This window comes from Mya arenaria, chromosome 17, assembly GCF_026914265.1.
Source record: "Mya arenaria isolate MELC-2E11 chromosome 17, ASM2691426v1".
NCBI classification, from domain to species: Eukaryota; Metazoa; Mollusca; class Bivalvia; order Myida; family Myidae; genus Mya; species Mya arenaria.
Window position 1 is genome coordinate 54,914,550 of NC_069138.1, and position 27,786 is coordinate 54,942,335.

The following is a 27,786-nucleotide window of genomic DNA, read 5'->3' on the forward strand; positions in this document are numbered from 1 at the left end:
ACATTGACATGAAACTCCTGTGGTGTAGAAATTGTGATGTTCCATATTGGCAGGAGAAAACAAAGAGATAACATGCAGTACTCAAATTGGAAAGAATACACATACTTGTACACATGTTTGGCGACACTGTCTGTAGCTTCCGTGGTTGTGTTACACGTTGTAAACACAAGAGTATTGTGAAAATAACCCCATTTAGAGTTATTGTTATTACTGTGCAAAACATACGTATTGTTGGAATCTGTGTTCGATGCTCTGAAGACATCTAAAATGTTGTTCACACTGAAGAACATGTTTTGGGAGATAATTATGGCCAACAACATCCGGGAATAGGAGCTTGTGCATTGCCACCTGTAGACACACGCTATGAAACCAGTCTGTATTAAACTAAGAAATCCGGTGAAAAACGTTGACAAAAATTTCGTCAGGTTTAAAAACAATCCAAGTTCATTCTTGATGCAAAGAAACACCCGGGTGGAATAATATATTTTTGAGCAACTAGTTGCTAAACCGAACATTATAGTTGGTATAAGAAACAGAATATTGCTCTCGATTTCCTCACTTCGAATCACATGCGTATGACTTCTTTTCACCACAAGATAGCAGAATATGCCTATGGCTGCGACATTCAAAATAAACCAGCATATGTTCCATGTGAAAACAATTGAGAATGACAGTTCGTGTTTTGTTACCTCGGATAATAGGCAAGCAACTGGAAGGATGATAGAACAAACTGTTACAACCACAACTGTCAGGAGAGCAGTGGTTCTACCTTCTGGGACTACTCGTGGAGCATCCATGATCGATTGGTAGTATACATAAAAACGTTCGTAGAAGTTTTTTTGCTAAATTGTCATTTTTCACTTTATGCTCATAAGTTTACATTAGTTTGTACTGGCGCCAACATTGGTTCACAATGATACGGAGATAATATCACTGTTTAGTCCACGCCAGTACGGACAACTCTCTTGAGAATCTTTGTTTAAGTGTCACTGTTTAGTTCACGCCGTTACAGACAAATGTCTTGAGAATCTTTGCTAAATTTCACTGTTCATTTCACTTTGTTTTCACTGTTTCGGTCACACTATACAGACAACTCTCTGGAGAATATTTGCTATATCGTCACTGTCCAGTTCACGCATATACGGACAACATCCTGGAGAAGCTTGCTATATTTAGGACGCATCTCTTTGGAATCTTCGCTATAGTGTCATTGGTCAGTTTATACCTATGTAGACAACTTTCTTGAGAATCTTTGCTATTTTGTCACTGTTCAGTTTACACTATACAGAAAAACCTGTGGAAAATCTTTGCTTTAGTGTCACTGTCCAGTTCATGCCTATACGGACAACACCCTGGAGAAGCTTGCTACATTTAGGACGGACCTCTTTGTAATCTTCGCTATAGTGTCATTGGTCAGTTCATACCTATGTAGACAACTCTCTGGAGAATCTTTGCTTTATCGCCACTGGTCAGTCGAGTTTATAAATATGTATTCATATGAACAACAACCCGTACAAGCTTTGCCAGTAGTGTCACCGCTCCGTTTATTAACGCTTTAAAATGGGCCAAATCACTATTTGTAAAATGTCACACGAGTTTAACATTAAGCTATAATTGCCCTTCATTCCTTTGAAGATCACATGCTTTCAACACTTAATGCATGCTTTCATTTGTTTACTCTTAATTTTCTTTTTCAAGGAATATTATACAGATCTACATTGATATAGCTTCATAACGAATACATGTTCAACAATTTTAGTAACATCCGTTTGTTTCACATTATTTTACACTAAGTAGATATAATTGTAGAACAGTGTTTATTGTTTTGTTATAAAATCTCACGCATGTGATCTCAATCGCATAATACTTACAAAGCGAGTGTTTCAAACATTTGTGCAAACATATGTTTACATACTTGAAAATCGAAAGTACATATTTTTATGTAGCTCAATGAGGTGTTGAGTCATAAGTAATACATGAATTTTAACTTGAAACAATTATCTCCTTTTATAATAAATAGTCCACCTGTTGCAAAACCAGTTTGGGGACAGTTGTGTAGGAGCTTTTGACCAGAGCAGCTCATTTGGTATAAACAGTATTTATTTAGATAAACAATACATGATAAATGATACAAACATTTAGCATACTCAAAATAGTGCAAGTAAAAACGTAAGCTTACGTTCATGAGAATGCATAATGTTGTTCGAAATGTTATGACAGAATTGAGAAGAAAGTTTATGCAATGTCTCGTTTCTGTTGTTTTAATAAGCTGCTTTTAAAGCGTAAAACATGGTTGGTGTAAGCTATGTACGTGTATTAAAGTGTTTATATAGTGTAAATCATTATGAATCGTACGTAATGGAAATTGTAATGAGTTATGCATAAGAGTAAATTGCAGATGATAGACGTGTAACAGGGTTTCAAATACGATATGTTAAGCGGACGAATACGACTGATTGGGAAAGTAGAGAAATGACATGTCAAGAAGTAGGTGGTAGATGTCAAGTCTGTTCAAATTTTGTTGATGATGAGTAAAAATATGTTAGTCACTTGGATACATGTTTGGTCACATCGAGTTTCTTTGGTCATTCGCATTTTTAGAGCCTGAGAAAAGGAGTTGAAATGTGATCGGTCTTGGGGTATGTAGCTTGTCAAGTATTCTTGCTTTCGTGTTGTCGGTAAAGTGGACAGAGAAAGAAAAAGTGGTATGTGTCTGACACTGGCAAGATGGACCGGCTGCTATATAATGCTCGTTGAAAGAGCATGACATTGCTTGGTGTACACTCTTCCAATTGGTTGGTCTTCCAATATCCAACGTAATAAAACTGAGGAACAATTGCATTGGTTTTGTTCAGATTGCGTTTGAAAGCTGGAAGGTACGGGGCTGTTCGAGTTTCGTCATGAAGGGCATTCTACGAAGATATATAGTAGAAGGAAGAAAAAGAGGTGGACAACAGCTTTGAACAGCTTTGATCTGCATGGCAAGTTGCGGATATTACCCGAGTTCCGAAAGTAAAAAGTGGTTGTATCTCTGACACGGGAGGGTATCATGGACGACGAGTAGAGCGGGGTCATTGAATGAAACATCTAGTAAAATATGGTGAGCTTTTGTGTGCGTGATCTGTCCTTAAGTGGTTCTAGGGCAGTTTCGGATATAGATTGTTTAAGGGCACAAGACGTGTTGCATCAGAAATCATTCTAGCGGCCTCGTGTTGAATTTTCTCAAGTTCTTCTTCCGCATGCGCGATATTGTACCAGGCGACATCCGCGTACTCGAATAAGGGTCTGATAAAGGTTGTATAAAATAAATGTAATGATCTTCCGTCGAAGAGGAATTTGTTAGACCTCATTAATGTATTCTCTTCCATGCCTTTTGTTTGACATACTGAATATGTTCATGCCAGGACGATGAACTCGGGTGTGTGACACCCAAGTGTGTATTTGAGGTAACGTCCTTGATGTGTTTATTATTCATATAATGGCAAATTTCTCTAATCATTGGTCCTTGGGTAAAAAAAATAAATCTGTAAAAGTTTTTTTAGTGCTAGGGACATTTCTACAAATCATGGATTTAATTGAACCATTTTGTGAGTATTATATTTTCTGAAAGTTCTGTTAGATTTAGATAGTGATCATATGGTGTGTTCAATGTTTCATTTAATTATGTGGACATTCAAACTACCAGAATGATCAGTGAATATATATTGTGAACTTTAGGATTTTGGACATTATTCTTTAGTCTAGGTATTTACTCGTATATACGTTGTTGAAGCTACGGTAGTAAAACTGTTAGTTGATAAATGTTGTTTAAAGTGTGTTGCTCATTTCGCTGTTGCGTTTGGTGGTCGTAACATGTTCTAGACAATACTTTGACATAGACATACCATGTTGCTATATTATTTTGATATAGTTAAGTGTATGTTTAGTTGATATATGCACGGCATGACAGTAAAGATTTCATTTATTATGGTTTCCTATTCGATGGTAACTTTATAGATAGCTTAATTTATTACCTCACAATTACCAATGTATATAAACGAGAACTATTTTCATTAGTATTTAACAATTTCAAACAAGTTCATTCTATTAAACAAGTTGAATTAAATTAATGTTGTTGTTTGTTTCTCTGGTTCTTTGCGTTGTTATTTAAGTATATGCACTTTTAATTAGTTTTTAATTTGTTAAATGCTTAAACAATTAGAGAAAAAAGTATATAACTATGATAGAGTCCCATATATTGGTAGATTCCAGAGTCCACACGATTGTTTAGTAAATATATTATTATTATATTATTTATTTAATTATTTTTTTGGGAGGTGGGTGGGGGGGGGGACACCAACAAAAATCCAAACTGGACCACTGAATCGCTATGTGTTAATGAGTTAGATAAGTGTGTGGAGCATAGCGCTTTGCACACAGTACCTGGGCAGTTGCAGGAATAGACTGGAGAAATAACTAGAGAAAAACTGAATATTTTCAAATGGAATTTCACATAAAGAAATTAAGCTTCTGTTTCTAAAGTAAATGTCATGCAAGTCTTTTCGAATGATAAATACAAATGTTATTTAGTGAAAAATCGCAGATTGGTTCTCGCTCATGTTTTTGTAAAAAGCACTTTTTTGTGTAAACATGAAGAAATTATGTGTGGCAAATCTAAGATACCAAAAAATGGAACCCTTCAGCAAATGTTGATATTTGCTCAAATATCGTTTTTGAAGACAACTATTTTCATACAAGCATCAACAGCTTTGTTGTTGAGAAATTGGTTGATTAACATTGTCACGTGATGTTATCAATGTATGGTTAACATGTCAAAATATCCGTTGCGTTTAAGGAAGGCGTGTTGGCCTTATGGTTTTGGTGTTGGTTCACTTTGGTTACCTTTTTCTTGACTTTACCGGCGTGGGTTCACACCCCACTAAAACCAACATACTTTTCTTTATACTATAACAATATTTTTCTGCAATTTCAATATCAAAGAGTAAAATAATGATAAATTAAGTGTATTCAGATGCATTAACGGGAAAACAATTCAAAACCAAAACGTTTGGTGTTGGTTCACTTTGGTTACCTTTTTCTTGACTTTACCGGCGTGGGTTCACACCCCACTAAAACCAACATACTTTTTTATACTATAACAATATTTTTCTGCAATTTCAATATCAAAGAGTAAAATAATGATAAAATAAGTGTATTCTGATGCATAAACGGGAAAACAATTCAAAACCAAAACGTCTTAGTTAAAAAATGCAATTAAATCATTAGGTATTCAGTAAGACACGTGATATGCAAATTTCGGAGTGACGTTATACATGTGCGCTAAATATAGATTATACTAAAAGTAACTTTCGGTTTTGTTGCATTTTTTTAATTGCGATAAATGCTCTTTTTTTTCTTTTTCTTTTTTTTTTGGGGGGGGGGGGGTGGGGGGTGGGGTGGGGGTTCTTCCATGTGTCTGCTGTTTGTAAGTGTTTTTTGGACTAGACATGTATTGATTACATATTAGGCTACTGGGCTTGTCCCTGTATTACCTTTGGATTATTACAACTCGTCTGCTAATATTAGCCAGGAGTTTCTTATTATTATCAAAAAGCTTGAGTAAGTCACATTACCTCACTCTCTGGTGACCGAGAAATGAACTTAAACACAGTTACGGCTTATTAAACCTTATTCTTGTTGTTTTTCCATTGACAAAATTTCTTTGTTTTGCGTGAGGATCACCAATATTAAACCGGGCTTAGCGTTTGGATGGCGACGGCCGATCGGTAAGTTGCGTAGCGGTTCGATCCCAGCTCGGCGGAGCTTCGTCGATGACTACACCAAGGAATGGTAAACATAACTGCAGGTACATGTACGCATAAACAAATATTTTAGGAAAAGTATTGAAACCCCGGATAACCAGAATGAGTCATATTTGTAAGTACGGCCCATCGACTAATAGATGCATATTGACTCTGTTCGCAGCGCCCCCACCTCCCGGACCATGTGATACACACCTGATCACAACACTAATGACACTCGAGTTTTGTGCAAAGGGAGGTATATGTACAAATCCACTCATTCTTACTGATGAGTCCATAGGGAATATTGGCACTCAAATCGTCAGCAGACTGTGATGAAGGTAAAGATTTTCAATAGACAAGCAAGTTAGTTAATCGTAACCGATAGCCTGTTGCAATCGTAGTTACTGCCCTTATATATAAATTTGCCATCTATTACAAAATGAAAAAATACAAGATGTGCGTATCCTCAATGTGCTTAAGAGAATAAAAGTATGTATACTGCATTTATTTTCAAATATCATGACATTTTTGTTTTTGATATTGATATTACAATAAGGCTGAAACGCTATATTAATCGTCTTTTATTTTTAAACATCCACAGCTGACTTTCTCACAGCTCTTAGTCTTATTCTTATATCCCATGACGTGATAAACAGCCCAAAAATCTGGTTCTGCATCATACATTCTGGTGTCTGTGGAAGTAAAGAGACATAATAACGTTACAACAACTTATTCTTATAGAAATAACTATATTTCCACATACATTTAAACACCGCTATTCTGAACACTGTTTATCCAAAATTATCGCTAATGCAAAATAATTTTTTGGTCCTTCTGTGTTTAATTTTACACATCTTACTTTCACAACATCTATTTTTGACCGGAACTATCCTAGGTTCGAATCCTTGCAACAAATTTTGTTCATAAATGTCAAAATATTAAAATAAATATGCACTTGACAACCCATTTACTGTACTGATCATTATCAATTATGGCTAGTTTGGCAATTAATCTATATTCTTAAACATCATTGTTTATGAAATGAAATTTGTTTTATTCTACAAAGTTGATTGGTCCATTTCGATTCATGAGAAAATGATTTTCATTTTCAGATTAATTTTTCTTCACACACTGACAATGCTGTAGATGCTAGATACAGTTGACGTTTTACCAAGCCCTTGTTGTATTCACAATATTCCCATTATATACATGTGAGATCACAATTAAACATCATGGGAGACAATCGAGATGACGATGATCTTAGTATTCCTCGGGCTTCCTTGAACAAGATGATTAAGGAAGTAATACCCAATGTTCGAGTGGCGAACGACTCAAGAGAACTAATTCTCAACTGCTGTACAGAGTTTATCCACCTTGTGTCTACAGAAGCAAATGATATCTGCAATAAACAGCTCAAGAAAACGATATCACCAGAACATGTTCTTGCAGGTACAGCTTTTTTGCTCTGTGATGTAGATTTTGTTTATACTTAACATATTTATGATATTATAAGATTTAATTGCACGAACATAACACAGATCATTGCAGAAATTTAAATAAACATTAAACTTTATTAAATCAGGGTTCTCACTAAACTTGACTTTATGCAGTCCCTGGCCTTGGCTGTTACAGATTTCATATTAAAGAATGGTATCCTTTAAATACTTAGTTCCCTATCTCTCATGTGTACCACTAAAAAAGGACTGATCTCTCTCTTAGCCCTCGACAGTCTAGGATTTGGCGCATACAAGGAGGATGCTACAGAGGTGTTGAAGGAAGCCAAGGCTGTGGCCGCCAAGAGACGGAGGGGAAGCTCGCGCCTTGAAAACCTAGGCATTCCTGAGGAGGAACTGGTCAGGCAACAACAGGAGCTCTTTGCTCAGGTATTTCTTGACAAACCTTAGTTATGTCATTTCATGGTGTTTACCTTGTCAAGAAAAAAGTGTTGTAGGCTTGTTGGATTGCAAACACTTTGACTTTAACTCAATAGTGTTCAAAATTATTAAAATTAAAATTAAATATAACTGAATCTTTTTTCAAGATATGACCATAAAACTTGTTAACAACATGCATATGCCGCAATGCGCATTAATCATTGTCCAGTTATGACCATTGATTGTCTTAAAATATTGTTAGTGAGTATAACCCTGTTGATGAATTAAATTTTTCACATGAAACTTAGTGTACATATCACAAGTGACATAATGTACGTTTGTAAGAAGGCTCATAACTCTGGCTGTAAAAGTTGTCATATTTTGCCCTTTAATTGATAAAAACAGAGCATCCACTTGTACTATGTGTCAGGGCTTTCTGAATGCCTTTTGAAACTTTTAGTGACCAGGCACTAAGGTGCTTGAAATCTGAAATCTGGGTCACCAGGTGCTTAAACTCCACACTGGTTTAAAATCAGATTTTGTCTGTGAAAATACCAGCAACATTGTGTGGTTTGTATGACCTTTGCATTTGTTCAGCATAGTAAGTACATGTATTGTATACATAACATGTAAACATAACATGTCAACTTGCCATTTTTTCTTGCCTAACAAGTTTTAGCCTAATTTTACCATTGTATGATTTATTTGCTCCCAGGCCCGACAAGAGCAAGCCCAGAAGGAGCAACAAGAGTGGCAACAACTGCAGCAAGTAATGCAGCAACACCAGCCAGTTAATACAGCCTCACAACATGGGGATGGGACAGAGGATGATGATGACTATTCTTGAAGGGCGTTGTTTTATATTGTTGTTTTTTTGTAATGAACTTCTTATACATTGATGATTGTAAAGATTAATAAATGTATCATGATTTTTTACTTTAGTTTTGTTTTTATATTGGTAAACAAGGGAGACATGATGCAGAGCATATACACCTGTCCATGTGCAGAGATACAAAAGATCAAGGGCCATAACTCTGTAGGATCCAATTGAATGATCATTGAACTAATTCTGGTTTTGTCAGGCAGTGCCCCTTTATGTCATGAAAAAGGTCTGCAAAATATCTTGCCTAAGCCATAGGCATATAACTCAAAAAACATTCAAGATATTCACAAGAAACTTTTTACTTGTTTAAGTAGTGACAGTAAAAGCAGAAAATGTGCAGCCACTCCCATAACTCAAGATTAAACAGTTGCTGAATAGTGACTCTTTATCAACTGTGAAAAGTAGCGTACCTACCAGTATTCGCTTGCAGTGCTATTTTAAGGAGACCCAATAAAGACATAACCCAGTCTTATGATCAAAGTTAAAAAAGATGCAATAAGATATGTGGAAGTTGCGTTCAATGGTAGCTATAGTCACATGGTTAGCGTATCTGACTCTTGGTCCGAGGGTGTGCCCTCTGTTCTTCCCTGCACAAATAAGTACGGCCCATGGTTCTTAATAAGATTGTCAGTTAAAATAGCTGAATTTTAACTTATTAATACCCTTACTTTCAAAGTAATACTTTTCATCAGTGTGACATTAACTTTAAATGTTACCTTATTCAACCTTTGATTTTAAAGACAGTAAATATGATAATTGAAGGACCAGCACAATACTATGAGAAGGCTCTTAAGAGTATACATTTTTTTGTAAATAAGCAGGATAAGAATAGTGCACTTTTCAACACACTTCTTTAATTGAACACATACAATGAAGGAAAAATATAATTTATTTCCATGTAACCAGATTAAAAAAAATCTGATATTTTCGTAAAATACACAATCACAATAATTCTTTCTGAAGTATCACAAGATATCTTGATCAACATCAATTGTAGTGAAAACACTATAATTAACATCAATTTATAACATACCCAAAGATATATCACTGCTATGAATAATACCCCAACATGCTACCTGGACATGTGGATGGTTAAAGAAATTTGGTTTGGAGATAATCATATCATCAACATATATCATAACATTTTTTTTACATATTAATGTAAGGATTGTTTCCCTGATCTATATAACATTAAACTATTTTTTATATGAACATTTAATAGTCCTTCTGATTTCAATTAAAACCTGGCAAAATTCCTAATTGGTAAATATAGGTTAACAACCTGGACTAAAAAAGAAGAGGATCATGTTAAAGAAGGAAAAAATAGATCTCTTTGTTTTCCTTGCTTGTTTTATTTCATTACTTACATTCCTACTTATAAATGTTTAAAAATAAATATGTTTTGTATTTTATTTATACTTCAAAACTGTACCTAGTTGGATTGAAAGAGGGAGTGATTAACTTCCTACAGATATAGTCCATGAGTATTTATAACAATTTTGCTTGATTAAACATGACTGAGCATGTGTTATGTACATTTTCAATTAAATACCAATACAAACACCAAAATACTTGCAATGTAATAAAATAGTTTAAACTTGTTTATTTTACCGTACAACAATTTTGAAACAAGTCTCTACAACATAACATTTATTACTCTCGTTGACGTGTAATTGGAATCATGAATACATCCTTGTAAGGAGCCTCATTCTGTTAGGCAGGAACATTCAATGTGCGAGTTCTTAAGAAACTGATCAGAGAACTTGCATTTACTAACAAAGTCATGAAAAAAACAATACAAAATTTTCAATACAACAGTTTCAACTACAGGGTCAGGCCAAGTAGCCTAAAATTTTAACCAAGACCTAAAAGTACAGGAATCAAAACCAACAAGCAAGCTCTAACAGGCTTTTCAAAAGCCAAATCAGTAAAAAATTGTTCCATATCTTGACACGCTCCCACACAAAATGACTTAAAGGCATTTCAAGTTAGTCTGATTATAACATTGAAGTATATAATTCATATATATATAAATATGTATCCTATATATAATGATCAATCATAATATACATGTAAATGTAGTTAAAACCTGATTAGACACTATTGAGTCTACGCATAATCCTGAACAATAAAATCAAATGACAATTGGCAAACTCTCTACAATCATTTTTTCTCTTTTTTCACTCTGCCCATCAGGTAAAACTCTTTATTTGGTTTCATGTTTGTAAGAAACGCCATTCTGTTTGACAAAGCAAATAGCCCTACAACTGAGCCGATGTCCCAGGCATCGTCTTGGGTAAGTCCATGAGCCTCCAGCTTTGTAAAGTGTTCCTGAAGTAAAAACATAGACGATAATAAAGTTTTTGTTTGTTTCAGTGTAAGATAGTAATATATTTCACCGTGTGAGCACCGAAAATTATATTTCAACAGTGGCGCAACAATTCCTGTACTGTTTGTTTCAATATATATCACAACGGGAGCACCAAAAGCTATATATTTCATGAGTGAAACATTTACTAAGTGAAATTTATTGTGATCTTACAGTGAAACAAACAACTGTTCTTTTTATCATTTGCCTAAAAGGATATAAAATGACAGTTAATTGTAGTTTTTCAGAAAAACACCACATGGTTTATCAATCTTATATCATCTTTAAAACCGTGTCCTATGTGCGTGAATATTTAATTTGGACATGAAAACAGACTTAAATCTCAAAACGTAGAAACTTAATAATAATCAAAAATAATAATTGATAAATAATTTGAACCACAGGAAGGCTGACAATAAAGTCAAATGTAAAACTGCAACACAGGGCATTTTTCAATAAAGATCGTAAATTTCCAGGCATAACCCCGTTTTTGGTGTTAACTATGCTTCAATAAAATTATTGCTAGGACATCTATTGCATAGATTCTGCCTTTAACTTTACCGGTGTATCTGAGCGCTCCTATGCAGCGTCAGGTTTACGACTTGGATATCTTTTTGAAACAGAGTCCGGGCATTCCATAAAATAGACTAAGTATACCTCTGTGAGCGGTCTACAGTGACACAGATCTAAGGCAAACTCTAGAATAGCCCTCTGTCTATTGTCTATATCTGCTGTACGCCAGTTTGCAGAAAGCTGAAAGAGCATCAAACAAGAACAGTTATAGGAAGAAGTATTGATCAAGAATGACCATCTCATACTTACAAAGCATTTACTGTGTGTTTTTCATCATTGTTTCATCCAGCATTTTAAAAATAAAATTTTAGCTAAGAATTTCAGCAAATATGCAAAAATAATGCCATTGAAAGTTCTTATTTTTGGTATTTGTTAGGAACTAATAGTATAATATCAAATATTCTAATAGAATTTTACTATATAGCATATTTTCCTGAATTCTTAAGAAATTTATACTTTCTTTGAATTTTTGTTCATTTTTTGTATACAGAAACTGATAAAAAAAGGATGAGTAAATCTTACGCCATACCCATTTGGTTTAGGCCATACCTAATCTGTCAGCTGCGGATAATTGGAGTTTATTCTGTGCAGTGTGCTGTGAGCATATTATGCAGTTCAAACATTTGTTTCCTCAGTTGTAGCTGTTCGGAGTGTACCATGGTATTCTATGCAGGGCGCTATGATGATGATACAGTACATACATGTGTATCCTCACCTGACCTGCCAATTCAGGCTGTTTGGAGTAGATTCTATGTAGAGCACTGTGAGCAATGATTCAATAGAGACATTTGATTCCTCACCTGATCTGCCCGTTCAGGCTGTTTGGAGTAGATTCTATGCAGGGCACTGTGGGCAAATGATTCAATAGAGACATTTGATTCCTCACCTGATCTGCCAGTTCAGGCTGTTTGGAGTAGATTCTATGCAGGGCGCACAGTGAGCAATGATTCAATACAGACATCTGATTCCTCACCTGATCTGCCACTGATTTGCCAGTTCAGGCTGTTTGGAGTATATTCTATGCAGGGCATGCGAGCAGTGATTCAGTTATACAGTCATTTGATTCCTCACCTGATCTGCTAGTTCAGGCTGTTTGGAGTAGATTCTATGCAGGGCTCACAGTGAGCAATGATTCAATACAGACATTTGATTCCTCACCTGATCTGCCAATTCAGGCTGTTTGGAGTATATTCTATGGAGGGCGCTGTGAGCAATGATTCAATACAGACATTTGATTCCTCACCTGATTTGCCATTTCAGACTGTTTGGAGTAGATTCTATGCAGGGTGCTGTGAGCAATGATTCAATACAGACATTTGATTCCTCACCTGATTTGCCATTTCAGACTGTTTGGAGTAGATTCTATGAAGGGCACTGTGAGCAATGATTCAATACAGACATTTGATTCCTCACCTGATTTGCAAGTTCAGGCTGTTTGGAGTAGATTCTATGAAGGGCACTGTGGGCAAATGATTCAATACAGACATTTGATTCCTCACTCAAGTCACCTGATCTGCTAGTTGAGTATAGTAGAGTATATTATGTGCAGTGTGCTGTGAGCCATTTATTTCTCACCTGATCTGCCAGTTCAGGCTGTTTGGAGTAGATTCTATGCAGGGCACTGTGAGCAATGATACAATATAGACATTTGTTTTCTGCCGAGGTTACAACCACTATCATTTCTTTGTCTGCCATTGTCAGGCTTCCTGTGAAATTATAAAAATGGTTTAGTAAAAACGTGCATGTATACTCATTAAATTGTGTTTTCAATATATATTTCCTATCAACAAAACTTGTTATCATATAAATTCCTTTTTATGCTGCTGTCTTCATTTTTTATACTTATTTCTGACAACCTTAAAGGGACCTGCTCATGATTTTTGGACTAAAATTTTCCCACCAATGCATCTGAAAGCTTATTTTATAAATAGTACTCTTTAATACTGAAATTGCAGAAAACAACAACAATTTAAGTATTAACAAATATTCTTAACCACTGCCTGTACAGTCAAGAAAAAAGTCACAAGGACTTACACAATAGCTGATGTGTATTTTAAACTTTATCTAATACATCTTATAATAATATCCATCAATCAATCACACTACAAAAATTTACTGAATTGCTAGTTACGTTATTCAAAGACAATTTTTGAGCAGATATCAACATTTGTTAAAGGGATCCAGCAGTCAGCATCTTATTTTTGACACTCCTAATAATTTGCCAGATTCTATTTCGTGTTAATGATAGTGCATTTAACAAAACATGAGCAAGTCCCTTTAAGCCAAAATGAAACATAATAATATTGTTTAAGCTGAAAATAATGATCTTGTTCCCATCCCTCTTTAAAACCATTATTTGCATGAATTCTAAGATGCCACAAGAAACAATACCTTTAAAGCTTGATTTGTTTAATGTAGAATGTAATAATGAATAAATATAAGTATTCTTCATGAAGTAACTTTTAAATCTAAAGACTTATTAACAACAAAAAATGAATAAACCTCAAACCTGTTGTTCAATACCTCTGTCTTCCATAACAATATCATAGTAGTTGAAGAAAGCCCTAAACTCTGCAGGTCGATATGAAAGGGTGGAAAATACATTCGGGGTGAACCCTGACTGAAAGAAAATAAAAAACATGTTGACATTTATAGCTTGTCGAACAAATTCTTACATCAAAGAATCCAACTGCAGCAATTAGCGATAAGGCTAGTGCGCTTCATGGAACTTGCTTGTGAGCACTTCTGCATTCATACTGCATAAATGCAAGAAAAAATGTGATCAATCTTAAAAGCTGCTCTCTCACAAATTGAATGTTTTGACAACTTTTTTTTTTTTGTCTTGGAACGAGCCATTTTTGGGGAAAATCCATGGAAACCAGTTATATAAGACTGCTGACAAAAAAATAGATCGCAGATTTTTATATTTTGTAATAATTTAAGATTTCATAAGCTTTACACACATTTATTCTCGACAAGCATCACAGTACAACTGAATACATTTAGACAATGCAAACCATAAGTAATATCAACCTATAGTCTAATTCACATTACTACAAATTTAAGTTCAACAAGAGCTGTCACAGTATGTGACGAATGCCCCCGAATGTGACATTGACCTACGAACAAGGTCAGTACATGAAAAGTTGATCTTGCCTTTACGTGTCAAATACATATGGCAAGTTATTTTAAATTGCCTCTGAACATAAAAAAATACCACCTATACTTGACAACCTACACTGTTCTGTCCTTATATTCAGAATTCCCTTGGTATGTGGAACACATGTGGCAAGTTATTTTAAAATCTGTCCATACAAGGGAAAGTTACAGCCCGGACACGACAACCTATACTCTATGTCCTTATATGCAGCACTCCATTGTGAATAAACACTTAGTGTATCTTTCACCTTAGAGGTAGGGACATGGGTCTTGCACACGACACGTCGTCTTGGTATGTGGAACACATTTGGCTAGTTATTTTAAAATCTGTCCATACAAGAGAAAGTTACAGCCCGGACACGACAACCTATACTCTATGTCCTTGTATGCAGCACTCCATTGTGAATAAACACTAAGTGTGACCTTGACCTTTGAGGTAGGGACACGGGTCTTGCACGCGACACGTCGTCTTGGTATGTGGAACACATGTGGCAAGTTATTTTAAAATCTGTCCATACAAGGGAAAGTTACAGCCCGGACACGACAACCTATACTCTATGTCCTTATATGCAGCACTCCATTGTGAATAAACACTAAGTGTGACCTTGACCTTTAAGGTAGGGACACGGGTCTTGCACGCGACACATCGTCTTGGTATGTGGAACACATGTGGCAAGTTATTTTAAAATCTGTCCATACAAGGGAAAGTTACAGCCCAGACACGACAACCTATACTCTATGTCCTTATATGCAGCACTCCATTGTAAATAAACACTAAGTGTGACCTTGACCTTTGAGGTAGGGACACGGGTCTTGCACGCGACACGTCGTCTTGGTATGTGGAACACATGTAGCAAGTTATTTTAAAATCTGTCCATACAAGAGAAAGTTACAGCCCGGACACGACAACCTACACTCTATGTCCTTATATGCAGCACTCCATTGTAAATAAACACTAAGTGTGACCTTGACCTTTGAGGTAGGGACACGGGTCTTGCACGCGACACGTCGTCTTGGTATGTGGAACACATGTAGCAAGTTATTTTAAAATCTGTCCATACAAGAGAAAGTTACAGCCCGGACACGACAACCTACACTCTATGTCCTTATATGCAGCACTCCATTGTGAATAAACACTAAGTGTGACCTTGACCTTTGAGGTAGGGACATGGGTTTTGCACGCGACACATCGTCTTGGTATGTGGAACACATGTGGCAAGTTATTTTAAAATCTGTCCATACAAGGGAAAGTTACAGCCCGGACACGACAACCTATACTCTATGTCCTTATATGCAGCACTCCATTGTGAATAAACACTAAGTGTGACCTTGACCTTTGAGGTAGGGACACGGGTCTTGCAGGCGACACGTCGTCCTGGTATGTGGAACACATGTGGCAAGTTATTTTAAAATCTGTCCATACAAGAGAAAGTTACAGCCCGGACACGACAACCTATACTCTATGTCCTTATATGCAGCACTCCATTGTGAATAAACACTAAGTGTGACCTTGACCTTTGAGGTAGGGACACGAGTCTTGCACGCCACACGTCGTCTTGGTATGTGGAACACATGTGGCAAGTAATTTTAAAATCTGTCCACACAAGGGAAAGTTACAGAGCCGGACGGACGGATGGAGGGACGGACGGACAGACGGTGCGATTTTAATATGCCCACCTTCGGGGGCATAAAAATTGATGTTTTATGCATTTTTCTTAAACCGTTAGTACAATTTAAGTCATAAAACATTAATTTTCGAACGGAAATATGAAAATCTATGATTTGATTTTTTGTCAGCAATCTTATATCATTGGTTTGCAGATATTTACGCATAAATTTGCTCTTTCCAAGACAAAAAATAAAAAAGATGTAAAAATGGTATATCTGTGAGAGTGCAGCTTTAAGTATTAACTACATTCTCATGCTCTAAAATAATAATAATAATAATAATAATAATAATAATAATAATAATATAAACTGACCTTTTCTGTGACTTCTGAAATTCTAGCTTTCACATCTTCTGGAAGACTGTCTGTGGGTGGCACAGGAAACCTGCTGAATTTATCACTGGTCAAGGTAGCAGTATTGTGGACTGGCCTATTTTGTTTGGATACCATAGGCAACAAAGGCAGTCTTTTGTATGCCTGCAAAAAAATATATTTTATAAAAGAATGAACTACTGGTAACCAATTTTTTTCCTATCTTTTAACCCATCACACTGGGAATATAGTATATAGATTTGGGATCTGTATCATCAATCGATTTGAGCTGTGGATCTACACTTCCTTACTTAAAATTTGGCTGTTATATTTTTGGATGTTTACACTAAATAAACTTCAACGAACAATTTTCTGGTACTTTATACTATTTAAAGATGTAAACTGTCAAAATAAAAAGGTACTCTTTTTCAAATTTAAAGGGAATTCAAAACTTAAACAGATCCAGACGATACAATTAGTGCTCGCAGAGTGTCCTTAGATTATATAATGTGTCATCATTTCTTTTTTGAGTTTGCCAAGCAAGATAATCTGCTGACGCAGTATAATCTGCTGATACTACATGTATGTATGTTCTAAAAGTTGCGATGCTGCCTGAACTTGCTTAAAATGGCCGATTATGGCGTGTTTGCGAAGAACTATATGGATGGCTGAATATTATGAAAATTAGAGAGGGGGTGGAGCAATTACGTCAGATCGAGGTGCGTTGAGGGTCACGTTGCGTCAGACACCTAAAGAACAAAAACAGTCCAGCCAACCCTGCATGCCCAGTTCCTGAGAAATCTGCCACATTAACTCCACATTAGAAGGCATGGGGGACCTATTGTAACGTATAAGGTAATACACATCTGGAGAAACCCCTACTGTATGTTTGCCAGGGTCAGCAACTGAGTTAAGATAATCGTAAATAATCAATGTCATTCATGCATGTTGAACGATTTTGATAAATCATCTTTAGAAACAACCACAAATTACAAAATTGACTTTCCATTCTTCTTTAATCTCACCTTTTGGACCGAATTAATCAAGTGCCTTTGTAGTGACATTTTGCTCTACAGGGATAAGTTATTAAAAAATATATATTGTACAGAAAATCATCAGTATTTTTATTATTAATGATCAGTGATATCTTAAAAAAAGATTTTTTAACTATTTTGTGGAAAAAATAAAGCACTTTCTCAAAATTGAGACGATTAATTTTATATTTTAATATTCTTACTTCTCCCAGTATCCAAGATGGCAGCCTCCATGTCAAGAACAAATGTTCTTAAGAAGTCTGCTAAATTGTGTTCACTGGTACTTTTTATGCTAATTTATCACATATAAATTTAATAATAGAGTTATATGAGATTATTAAAAATGTTTGGGGTAATTTCTATGAGTTCGAGTTTACTTATATAATATTATGGTTGACATTAGATAAATGGAAGGTGGGTGGGGAAAGTTTAAGTTTTGTATATTGTTGAGCCAAATTGGATCAGTAGGATTTCCACTGTTTTATGTTTGTCCTGATTTGACAGTTGTAAACTTTACTTGTTTTTTTAGTCGAACTTTTTTCATACATAATTAACATATTTATTAATACAATTTCATTTGTCAATGTTTGGTTATTAAGTAGTGTTTTAGCCAGGAATTAAAAAGGGCAGGGTGGGCCAAAGTTGGGTGGGCCAAAAAAAGGGCAGGGTGGGCCCAAATAGGGGCATGGTGTTTTCTTGAATGGGAAAACAATGCGTACAATATTAGCTTTGTATAATTGTAAAACGACCATGTACCTTATCAAAGTACATGCATGTTCATGCACACATTGTAGTAATATCCCAACAGAATACTCTTAATTCTTTCTTGTTCATTTTCACTTCAGACACTTTCTTTACCATCTTGGGTTGTTGTCACCAGGGCTCTCACAAGGCGGTTTTTTGGGGGAGAAGCCACTTCTCTAGCCAGTCAAATTAGGGAGAAGTGGGGAGACTTTAAGGATACTTATTGTAAAACTTGAAATAAATATTGTGCCATGCCACAAAACTTTAAATTCAGATTTAATTTGATTGCTTTAACTAGATGGAATGTTAAAAAAGTGGGGGGTTTTGGCCTATCAAAAGTGTACTTGACTTGAGTCTCCTTTTTGCAATGTAAAGTTTACCTCCAAAAAGCGTCGAAAATAAAAACAAAGACATTAAAAAAAAATACCATTAGAAAAAATCAGAATGGCCTTAAATATGAGCTGTTAAAAACATTTAAGTGCAGAGGGCGAATCTTGTTTTGGTACGATCAGGATAGGGTACGAATGTCACATTCAGCTTTGCTGTTGTTTACTTGTCTTTGGTTAAATAAATTTCAATATGCTGACATTTTAAAACAAAATGACATTTAAAGTCTCTATCCTTCATGAAAAACTCACTAATACTTAATAATAGAACTAGAAAATTGAGAAATAAACTCCGAAAAATGTTCTGACAAAATGGCGGTGACTCGCCGAATCTTCTACTTTTGTACATTGTACAAATGAGGAAAATACCACAAGTAAACGCTATATAAAGCAAATAAAAAAGATTTGAGATAACAAAAATTTCCATTATGATCATTCAACACAAAAACTATCAAATATTGGTCATGAAGTCAAATATTTGGTTTTCTTAGCGCCACCGTCTGTTTTTCAATGACCGTCTGCTTCAAACGAAACACTGTTCTAAAAAGTGTGCCTTGTTTTTACACTGCAAGTATCAATTGTTTACTAATGCTTGACAACATTTTTCATTAATTCTTCGCTTTATCTATTGCAATTTTACAAACTTTTTATCATTTGACCAGTGTCTTCTCTGATTGGTTAAAATGGGACGTTTCGATAATTGGATTATATACGACCCTATTATGTGATTAGGAGATTAAATGGCTAAATTAATTAAATTTGTAACAACATCGGCATCAAAGGTCGACATTTAGAGGTACAACTTCGATGTCTCAGACAAGGAATAATGTGTCATAATGAACAGCAATTAGCACCCTGATTATAAGCGTGAATTACCGTTAATCAGACGGCGACATTGACCAATGAAATACTTTTAGGGTGTAACTTTGTGATAAACAACGATCTGAATGGCCAAAAGGGCGCAAGGGGGCGGGAAAAAAATGACAGGGCGTGTAAAAAGGGGCAACAGGGCGGAGTAAAAAAAGGGCAGGGCGGGCCGCCCTTCCATTCTGCTTTAGCTAAAACACTATATTAAGTCAAAATTTTATTTTTTTATCACTGATGACATTTGGCACAGGCTGAGGAAAATAAGGTGAGCAGTCATGGAATTAGAATTTTGAATGAAAAAGCCATAATTCTCACACTAGTGCTTGCCATAAATGAAGAAATGTCAAAAAAACCCTCTAATAACAATCTGAAATCTCAAGCAAGGCCGAAAAGTATTTCACCTGTCATTCCTCCCCGGTAGATAATACAAGTCCGTCTTCCATTTTTATATTTTAGGTGCAGCAGGTTGTAAAGAATGAAATTCACCTTTCATCGGTGCAACAGGTATGGATGTTACTCAGTTTAACCATTTGAAAATAATTATATCAATATTGGAATTAAAATGTATTTACCAAGGAATATTGAGTCCAGTTGTGAAAGTCAGAGGCGCAGGCAATGCCTGTCTAAAAAGGTAATCTCTGAATTTGTTTCCACATAGCTTGTCAAAACTCAGCCACTTTAAAAGCATGTGAAAACTAAACCTGTTATAAATTAAAATTTATTTATATGATTATATAGCTCCTGAAATCACATTCAGAGTAAGATTATTCTTGTATGCTCTTTTAATGCTGAACATTTATAGGCATTTGCAGAACTGGTATCAAAGCCTGCTAACCTCATACAATGATGTTTGTGCAACTGACCAAAAAAGAAAGCCATTTACAGACGGTCTCCAGTGAGTCTGCTAACTAATACTGATATACATTTAAGGCAGTCACAAAGCCAGTGTCAAAGCCAGCTGGACGTCACACAGTGACCCTGGTGCCTGGGGATGGGGTGGGGCCAGAGATGATGGCCAGTGTACAGCAGGTGTTCAAGACTGCTGGGGTGCCTATTAACTTTGAAGAACATTTTCTCAGGTTTGGTGGAGCTTTGTTCTTATAAAATTATTTTCCAGTGTCCAGTTTATGATAAGTTTTTTGTCTAGATAAACTATACTATTATCCTTTTGATATTGAATTATGCAACTGTAAATGTTGTGGATTTCATATACAATACTGAACTTAAATTGTAAGACATTTCCACTATTTCTTTTCATCAGAATCAAAAGAAACCCACAGACAATGATATTACTTTTTTGGCTCAAATCTGTTGGCCAAATAATGCAAATACAGTTTGTATTACACCAACTTTTATACATACCATTGTTTAAAGCTTGGATTTCATATTACAACTTCACTACATCATTCTTTTTTAATTCAGTGAGGTGCACCGATCCCAAAGTGCCAGCTATGAGACTGTATTGGAGTCATTCAAGAGAAATGGAGTTGGCTTAAAGGGCATTATCTCCTCTCCCCATACCTTTCAGGGGACAGAACTGCAGACCCTCAACATGAAACTCAGGTATGTGTTGAAGATAATGCATCACATCAAATTTGATTTCTGCAAAACTATTGACTTCCATGGCTAATTTATTTTAATGTTTTTTTTCCTTCAAATGCAATGTTTAAACCTCCTTTGAGAAAACATTGCCATAAAGCTATGTAACATGGTAATCTTATTGTTATTTGCATATTAAATTAGTAAACTAAGCACAAACATATTTGATGATAAATCGCCCTTTGAGCAGATTTCAAAATCTTCATAATTGATAATAAAATTCCCAATACTATCTATATTTAAGGTGAAAAACCCTTTGAATGTGAATTTTTTATATGCCTCTTTTGAGGAAGTAAATTAATTTGTTAAAAATAGGTGTACCAAAGACAGATTGTGATCATTAGTGTTTTTGTTTTCAAGCTAAAACCACTTGAGGTAAACATATAATGAGATTTACCAGCATTTCTATGTTTCCAGACGTGACCTTGATCTGTTTGCCAACGTAGTGCTGGTACGAAGCCTTCCAGGGTACGTCACCCGGCACAATAACCTAGACTTTGTCATTATACGAGAACAGACTGAGGGGGAATACAGTGCGCTGGAGCATGAGGTTTCTATGTTAACATTTTTAGCTTGTTTGTTTTTCAACAAAAAATTTCAAGGTACGGTATTGTCACATGAAACCCTGTGTAATAGTCTGGGTCTTTATGCAAAATATTGAACCTTGTCAATTAGTCAATAGCTTGAAAACATTTCAAGGCATTTTTCAATAAAATTCTTTTAACTACCGGTAGTCTGTCAAAAGAAATCAATGTATTGTCATATGAAGTTTTTATGTTGTTGTCAGGGTCATTGTACAAAATATTGAGCCTTGTACATAACTTGTAAACAATTCAAGGCATTCATGGACAAAGGTTTTTTAACTTGTCTGTTTTTCCATGAAAAAGGTAAAGATATGTTATTACCATGATGGTGTTGTAAGGGTCGTCATGCAAAAATTTAAACCTTAGACATAACTGAAAATTGCTTTGAACAACTTCCCATGAACCTTATTTATCAAGATCCATAACTCTTTATTATTGTTTTATTGTACTACACTCACTGTGTAGCAGGGCCAATACATGAGCGAAGTGTTATTCATATTAAAAAAAGAAAGAAGCAGATGAGCAAACTGGTATCTATTTGTATTGCTCTTAACAATTAGTCTTTAAAAGATATCTGACAACCTTATTTAATAGCTCAAAATGTTCAATATTATTGCTGAATAAATGAAATTAATTTTGAAAACATTTCTTCCATATAAAAAAGAAATGTATATTTTCAGAAATACATAGTTTTTTTTAATTGACAAGTCTTGAATTTTTAAAACAGTCTTATGGTGATCTTGTAAAAGTAGTCATGTAATTATGTTATGTTTTACAGTGTGTCCCAGGAGTTATAGAATCCCTGAAGATTGTGACCGCCGTGAAGTCAAAGCGCATCGCCAAGTTTGCTTTCGATTACGCGATGAGGCACAACAGGAAAAAGGTGACAGCAGTACACAAAGCTAACATCATGTAAGTTTGCTTGTTATGGACTAGGTTGTACATGTTCATGTATATTTGGATCATGATCTTAATACACATTTAAATCATTCGCTACATATCAGTTAAAGACCTTGTATTAATTTTCATAAAAACATTGTTAAACTAATTTGGTTTATTTCTTGTTTTCATCCAGTAAATTGAAGACAATTATAAATATGATATACATGTACTTCTATTTCCTGTGAACTAATTGTATGTCTTTAAATAGTAGCAAAAGGATTGTAATTATAAAAAAACCATAAGATTTTGAAATAGTCTGATGTTGATGTTTAAACATATAGTAGATAAAGACAAAGATAAAGACTTCTCTGTCCTCAATAATATCCAATAACAGATTCTTACTTGTATTCACTATTTCCCTGGCAAGGGAGCTACCAACAGCATTTGAAAATGTTTTGTATAACACAGCCGAGGGTTGAACCTGCAACCTCCCGCTCCTAAAGTGGATGCTCAAGTATAAAGCTGACTATGCATAAAAACAAATCAACTGTTTGGACATTATAAATCTCATTTCTATTTTTTCAGGAAGCTGGCTGACGGGATGTTCCTGAAATCATGTGAAGAGGTGGCCAAATTTTACCCCTCAATAAAACTGGAAAACATGATAATTGACAACTGCTGTATGCAGGTAGGTAATACGATGAGTGTACAGGATTTATGGAATTTCTACTCATTAGACAGTTGACCATTTCTGAGCAATGAGAACTGAAATGAATACGGTACATCAAAGATTTATAAGATTACTAAAATCTAAAAATATTGTCATCCTAATGACTACTATAAAGTGAAGAAATGCTTTTTGTGTCGCCTGAAAAGACGACATATAGGGGTTACTTTTGTCGGCGGCGGCGGTGGCGGCGGCGTCCGCGTCCCATTTTCGCTTGTCCGGGGTATATCTCCTAAACTATTAGTGGTATCAACTTGAAACTTCATATGTACATAGATCTAATTGAGGGCAAGTGCAGTGCACAAGAACTGTTACTCTTGCTTCCATATTTTTTGAGTTATTGCCCTTTGTTATTTTTCATGCTTAAAGTTTTGTCCGGGTCATATCTTGTAGAATATAAGAGTTATCAACTTGAAACTTCATATGTAGATAGATCTCATGGAGGGCAAGTGCAGTGCACAATAACAGTAACTCTTGCTGTCTTATTTTTAAAATTATTGCCCTTTGTTAATTTTCATGTTTAAAGTTTTGTCCGGGGCATATCTTGAAGAATATAAGAGGCATCAACTTGAAACTTCATAGCTAGATAGATCTCATTGAGGGCAAGTGCAGTGCACAATAACAGTAACTCTTGCTGTCTTAGTTTTAAAGTTATTGCCCTTTGTTAATTTTCATGCTTAAAGTTTTGTCCGGGGCATATCTTGAAGAATATAAGAGGTATCAACTTGAAACTTCATAGCTAGATATATCTCATTGAGGGCAAGTGCAGTGCACAATAACAGTAACTCTTGCTTTCTTAGTGGCGGCGGCGTTCGCGTCCCATTTTCGCTTGTCCGGGGTATATCTCTTAAACTATTAGTGGTATCAACTTGAAACTTCATATGTACATAGATCTAATTGAGGGCAAGTGCAGTGCACAAGAGCTGTTACTCTTGCTTCCATATTTTTTGAGTTATTGCCCTTTGTTATTTTTCATGTTTAAAGTTTTGTCCGGGGCATATCTTGAAGAATATAAGAGGCATCAACATGAAACTTCATATGTAGATAGATCTCATGGAGGGCAAGTGCAGTGCACAATAACAGTAACTCTTGCTTTCTTAGTTTTAAAGTTATTGCCCTTTGTTAATTTTCATGCTTAAAGTTTTGTCCGGGGCATATCTTGAAGAATATAAGAGGTATCAACTTGAAACTTTATAGCTAGATATATCTCATTGAGGGCAAGTGCAGTGCACAATAACAGTAACTCTTGCTTCCTTAGTTTTAAAGTTATTGCCCTTTGTTAATTTTCATGCTTAAAGTTTTGTCCGGGGCATATCTTGAAGAATATAAGAGGTATCAACTTCATAGCTAAATAGATCTCATTGAGGGCAAGTGCAGTGCACAAGAACCGTTACTCTTGTTGCCATATTTTTAGAGTTATTGCCCTTTGTTAATTTTCTTGCTTAGGTTTTGTCCGTGGCATATCTCGTAAACTATAGGAGGTTTCAACCTGAAACTTATTCCGTAGGTATTTCTGATTGAGGGTTCAAATGCCACTTGAAGTTAAATGGCAACATCATTGTCTATAAATAAATAAAATACCAATCTAACAGCTATAATGTCGACAGTAAATAATTCGTCAGGCGACACATCCGACTCTCGGAGTTCTAGTTTCACCATACCAAAGGTAAGTCTGCCATCATAGTCTGCATCAATCTGTGTATTCTACTATTAGAATTTTAAAGTATGTGAAATTAGGAGCCTTTATAAAATTTATATAATTCAAAGTTTAAGTGATTTACTAATTTGTTTTAGCTTGATTGTAACAAACTGATTACTAATAAAATCACTCTCGATTTCTTTTTCTGGGCAAAAACCGAACACTGCCTGTCCTTTTTGAGTGGCCATGAGAAAGTACCCCTGGTGGGGATCAAACCCACAACATAATGGGTGCCACTCTCATCCACTATCGCTGATGTTCATATTTATTTCAAATCTTCTTTATTGTACTTTTATTCTTCTTTCAGCTTGTGTCCAACCCGCACCAGTTTGACGTGATGGTGATGCCAAATCTCTATGGTAACATAATAGACAACCTGGCTGCCGGGCTGGTGGGTGGGGCAGGCGTTGTACCGGGGGAGTGCTACAGTGACAATGTTGCTGTCTTTGAACAGGTACCAGCATCCTAATTGCATTAATGCCCTTTCTTAGAGTGAGGCATGGTGTGAATTTAGTTTCACTGTTTGCATTGATATTTTTGTCTCTTAGTGGTGTATCATATCTTATTGTAAAGATCAGAATTTATGTTCTAACCAGAATTGAATAGGCTGTCATTTGCCTTTGTCGTAACTTTCGCTCTTTAGGGCTCTCCATTTTTTTGCAACTGTTTAAGGCAAGAATATAGCCAACTTCACGGTTGTGTTACTTCCTGGATGGCAAAATAAATGAGCATAATTGTATCTATTTGAAGTATATTCAATAAGTATCATTTTTTATACAAAAAAAACATTGACATCTCTTACACTTTTCAGGGAGCACGCCATTCATTTGCCACCGCTGTAGGCAAGAATATAGCCAACCCGACTGCAGTGTTACTTGCTGGATGTAACATGCTGCGCCACATGTCTCTAGACTTCCATGCCCAGCAGATTGAAACTGCCATACATAAAGTTGTCAAAGGTGGAAAGGTTGGTTTAATGTATTAATTATTAATCTTACGAAAAGTCATTCAAATTTTTTTAAGCATTTTATTTTTCTACCTTAGGCTAATTTCATATGATCTATCATAGTAAATAAACGAATTTTGATGTTCTCTGTGTGTCTTTTGTGACACAAAGCATTCCAGTATGGAGTACTTTGTTTTTAAGTTTTTCTTTGTTGTCCTATATACATTAACTGCCAGACTGGTGGAGCTCAACCATTCAGTAACTAGCATGTGGATAAATTATTACACTATTCACTTATACCACAAGCTTTTTATCGAACATTGCTGTTGACAGCATGGTACACAACAGTCATGTCACCAAGTACCCTCATGATAGGAATTATCTATTTATAATACAGTAACTTGGTCTTGGACACTGTAACAATTACATTAATGTGAAATACGCATAAAATTAAGTGATTAAAAAGAATCAATTAGAACAAAATCTATACAGCTTCTCTATAAATGATATACTGAAAAGAATGTTTAATTTTACTGTATTTTAATATGAAATCACATATACATTAATATGACATACCTGTAAAGTGCCTTTGTTGGACCCTTTAGCTTTGCAAACATAAGGTTTGGCAATAAAATATACTTTATAGAATATTATGTGATCTTTTCTAACCATCACCAATGATCAGGATATTTCTGTCAAAGTTGTTGTTGCATTTCTACATTTTCCGTCTGATATGTTTTTCAGACGAGGACACAAGACATGGGAGGTTATGCCACTACTGTAGACTTCACAAATGCAATAGTAAATTCCCTCCAGTAGATATTAAAGACATGCATGTGATATGTGGAAGAATGGATCTAGACATTATAACAAGACACTTCTAAAAAGACTGAAACAGTTAAAGAATGGTATCATAATAAATATCGGTCTTTGTAAGTGTATTTGTTGTTGTTAATTAATTTAAAAGATACAATGATAATTAATTAGTTACATATAGATGTTAATTATTCTATGGTTTTCACTTCGGCTTTGTAGGTAGTATTACAAGATCTTTTAAATTCCATGTATATAAATCTTGTGTAGACTAAAACATCTAAATAACAGATTGTAACAATTGAAGCTCAGAGTTTATGTGCAGAATCTAGTGTTGTTGTTTTAGTTGATATTTTATTGTTGCCTTGCTGCAATATGATTTTGATTTTCACTATTTCATTTCACCCTGTTATTGTTAAAACGTGCTACTTTAATTTATTAAATGTGTTCAAACTCTAGCTTGTTTGTTTTTGTATGTACCCATTGCAGGGATGGTATAATCAGGGGTGTTAAGAGCTGATATTAGTCTATCCTGAAAAATAGCTGGGTATCTGTTTGAGTATAAGGGATTAAGGCCCAAAGAAGAGTAAAGGGACTTAGACCCCTTTTGAAATTGTTTCCTATGTATTTCATTTCAAGGTACAAAGCAAAAAAACAATCTTTACAATTTTCTGAAGTTAAATGCTCTTAATACTGATTTCAGGATTAATTCTTCACCTTAGGAAAGCAATTTATTAAATAGTTGAAACTGATTTATTTTATTGGATTATAATTCAGCAAGTATAATAAGCTCTGGAAAGCTTTTAGTGACAACAACATTTACATCTTAAGATTAAATTCATCTACATAATGTGATTAACAATGATTTACTCTTTTTGTGTGATAT

General features: G+C 35.1%; 3 protein-coding genes across 4 annotated transcripts; 2 read left to right on the top strand and 1 right to left on the bottom strand.

The window, feature by feature from the left end:
• The first annotated feature begins 2,661 nt into the window (after positions 1-2,661).
• On the top strand, positions 2,662-8,593 carry LOC128224283 (protein Dr1-like). Of its 2 annotated transcripts, XM_052934095.1 has the most exons (5): positions 2,662-3,446; positions 5,965-6,121; positions 6,896-7,232; positions 7,503-7,666; positions 8,373-8,593. In XM_052934095.1, the coding sequence occupies exons 3-5, from the start codon at positions 7,016-7,018 to the stop codon at positions 8,502-8,504; spliced, it is 513 nt and encodes a 170-aa protein (XP_052790055.1). In that variant the 5' UTR covers positions 2,662-3,446; positions 5,965-6,121; positions 6,896-7,015; the 3' UTR covers positions 8,505-8,593. The 2 variants fall into 2 exon arrangements, with proteins under 2 accessions (XP_052790055.1, XP_052790056.1); XM_052934096.1 differs by lacking the exons at positions 2,662-3,446; positions 5,965-6,121 and adding an exon at positions 6,206-6,272.
• An 819-nt stretch (positions 8,594-9,412) lies between these two features.
• Positions 9,413-17,683, bottom strand: LOC128224356 (uncharacterized). The gene is made up of 6 exons (XM_052934173.1): positions 17,645-17,683; positions 16,623-16,784; positions 14,005-14,101; positions 13,057-13,187; positions 11,566-11,661; positions 9,413-10,871 (listed from the first exon to the last, which is right to left on the bottom strand). The coding sequence occupies exons 1-6, from the start codon at positions 17,681-17,683 to the stop codon at positions 10,704-10,706; spliced, it is 693 nt and encodes a 230-aa protein (XP_052790133.1). The 3' UTR covers positions 9,413-10,703.
• Positions 17,684-17,867: 184 nt separating this feature from the next.
• On the top strand, positions 17,868-27,358 carry LOC128222823 (isocitrate dehydrogenase [NAD] subunit beta, mitochondrial-like). The gene is made up of 10 exons (XM_052931954.1): positions 17,868-17,933; positions 20,107-20,154; positions 20,581-20,729; positions 21,073-21,213; positions 21,667-21,799; positions 22,612-22,745; positions 23,301-23,403; positions 25,449-25,595; positions 25,953-26,108; positions 26,832-27,358. The coding sequence occupies exons 1-10, from the start codon at positions 17,874-17,876 to the stop codon at positions 26,904-26,906; spliced, it is 1,146 nt and encodes a 381-aa protein (XP_052787914.1). The 5' UTR covers positions 17,868-17,873; the 3' UTR covers positions 26,907-27,358.
• Positions 27,359-27,786: the final 428 nt, after the last annotated feature.